This window comes from Rhinopithecus bieti, unplaced genomic scaffold (assembly GCF_001698545.2).
Source record: "Rhinopithecus bieti isolate Rb0 unplaced genomic scaffold, ASM169854v2 scaffold_53432, whole genome shotgun sequence".
Lineage (NCBI taxonomy): Eukaryota > Metazoa > Chordata > Mammalia > Primates > Cercopithecidae > Rhinopithecus > Rhinopithecus bieti.
This window is the reverse complement of record NW_016820698.1, coordinates 140,386-144,315: the sequence shown is the minus strand read 5'-3', so window position 1 is coordinate 144,315 and position 3,930 is coordinate 140,386. Positions and strand designations below refer to the sequence as shown.

Below are 3,930 nucleotides of genomic sequence, written 5' to 3'. Positions count from 1 at the left end.
CAGGTGTCTTCTTAGAATCAGGATCAGGTGCCAACCCAGGGGGGTTCCTGGAGCAGCAGCGAAAATTCCAGTGCCTAAGCTATATATGTTCCAGCAGGTCAGGTGGATGTTGCATGCGTCAGTTTGACTATAGCAGAACCACGAGAGATGTTTCCTTTAGAGTCTGGCTGCAATCCACAGGCCACAGACAACTGGAGGGAGCGGATCCCTCCCAGTTTCCTTCCACTTAGCATGAAAGCCTCAGAGTAAGCAGCCCAGGGAGCAGAGAGACTGACATTAAAGCCTGCAATTCCTCTTCCAATTTTGATCACAGCAGCCATTTAAACACAGGGTCTACCAAGGTTTAAAAAACTTGAACTGTGCTTAGTTGCAGTCTGAAATAGTCCTGCTCCTCCCCTGACCTGCCAGAGACAGCAAAGAGACGTGTCAATAGTCTCCGCATGAGGCTTCAGAGGAGCAGCTGTGTATGGCAGGACGGAACAAAACTGGCCCATAGTATCTTTTACCACAACAAGTTTCCACTTCATGCAGACCACTGAAAAGAACCTTGGATCTTTTAAAAAAATAATTATTATAAACATAGGTGTGTGACCTTGATATGGAAGGCAGGTAGAATCTCTGCTTTTAGAGGGCTAAGCTACACCAGCCAGCCTTCAGTCTTAGAAGGGGTAAGCCGAAAGGGACCCAAAAGGTCATGTGGTTTATATGATCCTACCTGCAGAAGACACCCAGGCACAGTGATTTTACAGACGAGGAACGTGAGGTGTGGAAAGGTTAAGGAAGGATTTATCCTATTTGCATAAGGAGTGGAAGAACTGAAACCGAAGCCCCAGTTCCTTGACTATAAATCCTGCACTTGCTTCCAACTGTCTTTCATCCAGATTATGGGATTCAGCTGCCTCTGAAAACCTGTAGCCCAATAACGGTTATTTCCCAAGAGCTGGATGAAGCATGAGCTAATTTTCAATGAGAGTGGACTTTGGGGTAAGGGTTTCAACTCAACGCATTCCTTTCTCCTCTTTTCACTCATCATCACGGCCACCTGAAAACCCTGGCTGGGCGCTGGGGTGTGAGGAGCAGTTCTCACTTCCCAGTCTTTTTCTCTTTTTCACAGCTGCAAAGTTCAGGGAGTTGAACTGCAGTGCTTTCAGTTCACTGCTCACTCTGCCACGATCAACCTCTGTTGTAAATTTTCCTCCCAGAGCACGTGACGATGCACGTCTTGACTATATATCCCAACTGCAGCGGCTGAGTTGTCAGAGCTCAGAGCCGGACAGAGCAGAAGAACCCTCTTGGACTGGACGATCTGGGAATTCAAAACTTGGGACCAACTGTCAGCCTTGGTAAGTTAGCAAGGCTACACTTTGCTTCAGAAACATTTGAAAGATGGGCATTTTTGCCAATTAATAGATGAATTTTTTTCCCTTTATTTTCTTTCTGCTTTTCTTTGTTCTAAGGAAACACTGTTTTGAATTTAAAATAGTTCTATTTTGGAAACACAATGTAAACTTTGTTTCTGCTCTGTTAAAATGTGTTTCCCAATTTTGAAGATATTATTTACTGGATGCTCCTGTCTTACACTGATTTAAAAAAAAAAATCAAAGCAATACTGCTCACTACAAACAGGACAGATGTGTACACTAAAAAAAAAAAAAAAAAAAAGAAAAAAGAAAAAAAAAAGAGTCCTTCTTACTTTTCCCAGTGAACCCTCTACCGGGCTTCTCTCCCGTGCACTCCAAGCCTTCATAGCTCACTCCTGTCAGCTGTTTGGCGAAGCCTCTTACGCTATTTCTTTCATGCACTTTTAAGCTTTTTTGGTATTGCAGTTCCACAAACCTTGTGCTCCCCCTCCTCCCTGTGCCGGGAACCTTGGGGACAGCTCTAACCTGCGGCTTTTTTCCCCAGCCCCTGCTGTGCAGGTAGCCTCAATGCTGAAGATGGAACCTCTGAACAGCACGCACCCCGGCACCGCAGCCTCCAGTAGCCCCCTGGAGTCCCGTGCGCCCGGCGGCGGCAACGGCAACGAGTACTTCTACATTCTGGTTGTCATGTCCTTCTATGGCATTTTCTTGATCGGAATCATGCTGGGCTACATGAAATCCAAGAGGCGAGAGAAGAAGTCCAGCCTCCTGCTGCTGTACAAAGACGAGGAGCGGCTCTGGGGGGAGGCCATGAAGCCGCTGCCCGTGGTGTCAGGCCTGAGGTCGGTGCAGGTGCCCCTGATGCTGAACATGCTGCAGGAGAGCGTGGCGCCCGCGCTGTCCTGCACCCTCTGCTCCATGGAAGGGGACAGCGTGAGCTCCGAATCCTCCTCCCCGGACGTGCACCTCACCATTCAGGAGGAGGGGGCAGACGATGAGCTGGAGGAGACCTCGGAGACGCCCCTCAACGAAAGCAGCGAAGGGTCCTCGGAGAACATCCATCAGAATTCCTAGCATCCCCGGGACCCCTGCCGGTGGCTCCATCAGCCAGCACCCTTAAGGAGAGGAAAGACAGTTTGCAAGTGTCTGGTTTCACTTTCGCAGTGCGGCTGCCACTTTGAAAAGACCCTCGGCAAGCCCCTGATTTGGGGTGGGGTGGGGGACTAGGCTCAGCCGGAGCCAGCAGCCCCGAGGAGTCCGGGAGGTGCCCGTGGTTTGCACCCACTACTGAAAAAGCCGCGGAGATGTGGAGCGTGTACATTGACTTTGGGGCCTGGGTGTTGGGGTTCTGATCAGAAGTTGGCGGGATGATATGCTTACCATTTTCTCACTGGATGCCCTGGGTAGCTCCTGCAGAATCTGCCTCTTCCCAGGGCTGCCAAATGCTTAGGGCATGCTGAGGGACTAGTTGTGATTTGCGGTTTGCCTAGAGCTTTGTCCTTCTAGATCTGATTGACTGTAAGTATCTCTACTGTGTACTTGTGGCATTCCTTCACAGTAGGTTACAAGCTTCTTTTGGATTAAAGAAGGATTTTTGGTGGAAGAAAGCTGGAGATCTGAACCCAGCCCATTTGCACACTGTAAGAAAAAAAAGTAACTTTTAAACCTGTTAACATTGGCTGGGGTTATAAGAGATGATCTGCTATTTTGACCTTTTGTCTAACTTATGACCTTGAACTCTGACCTGTGGCCATGCAGCATCACATGCTGGCATGATGTTCTTTGGATCAGAAGAGCTTCCCCAGAATCTAACCTGCACTCTGGGTGGTGGTTCAGGGGACTCTTCCTGATCTTTCTAGAAGGGGTAAGTGGGGTTGAACAAGGCCAAGCTGTTAGCTCTGCTGCTGCTCAGTTTCCCAGCCTAGTTTTTTGAGCTGGGAGAGGACATAATGTGGTATTTCATCACGTAGCTGAGACCTAGAAGGGCATACTCAGGCGGAGATTGCACAAAGCTGGGCTCCAAGTTCTGTGCTTCCTGATCCCGAGCCCTGACACTCATTTACTGTGTGGCCCTGGGCATGTCATCAAGAAGCTCGCTGTCTGCATGAGGTTCCTGACCATCTCCATCCCCAGGGGGCTGGGAGGATGTCTTTAGATTTTAGGACTCTGTGATAAATACTCCACAGCCTGGTGTGAGGAAGCTTGGACCAAATGCTTCCCCTTTGGCCCGTTAGTCTGAACAAGGATATGCTGATTTAAAGGAGCAGTTGGAGATTCAGAACACATATAACTGGGGAATTCAGGGCAAGCTACCAACCAGCCCTGCTGTAGTTTTCCCAGGATTGAAGGAAAGAGGCAGACACCACATTCTCCTCTGCAAAGTTCTCTGGAGAATGTGTGATGTTAACACTTTCAGCTAAAGGAAAGCAAAGTCTAAAGGAAAACGTACAGGAATGCTTCCAATGTCTCCATATATTCCTGTGGTCAACAGTTTTGCAGATCCATTAGGCCCTTAAAGACAAGGAGGAAGTAAAATTTAATTCTATTTAAAAAAACTTTTTTTTTTTTT

At 48.2% G+C, this 3,930-nt stretch overlaps 1 protein-coding gene across 1 annotated transcript; it reads left to right on the top strand.

Annotated features, from left to right (window-relative positions):
• The first annotated feature begins 1,213 nt into the window (after positions 1 to 1,213).
• On the top strand, positions 1,214 to 3,001 carry KCNE4 (potassium voltage-gated channel subfamily E regulatory subunit 4). The gene is given in 2 exon segments (XM_017859902.1): positions 1,214 to 1,343; positions 1,906 to 3,001. Coding segments are annotated over 2 exon segments (660 nt in total). The 3' UTR covers positions 2,436 to 3,001.
• Positions 3,002 to 3,930: the final 929 nt, after the last annotated feature.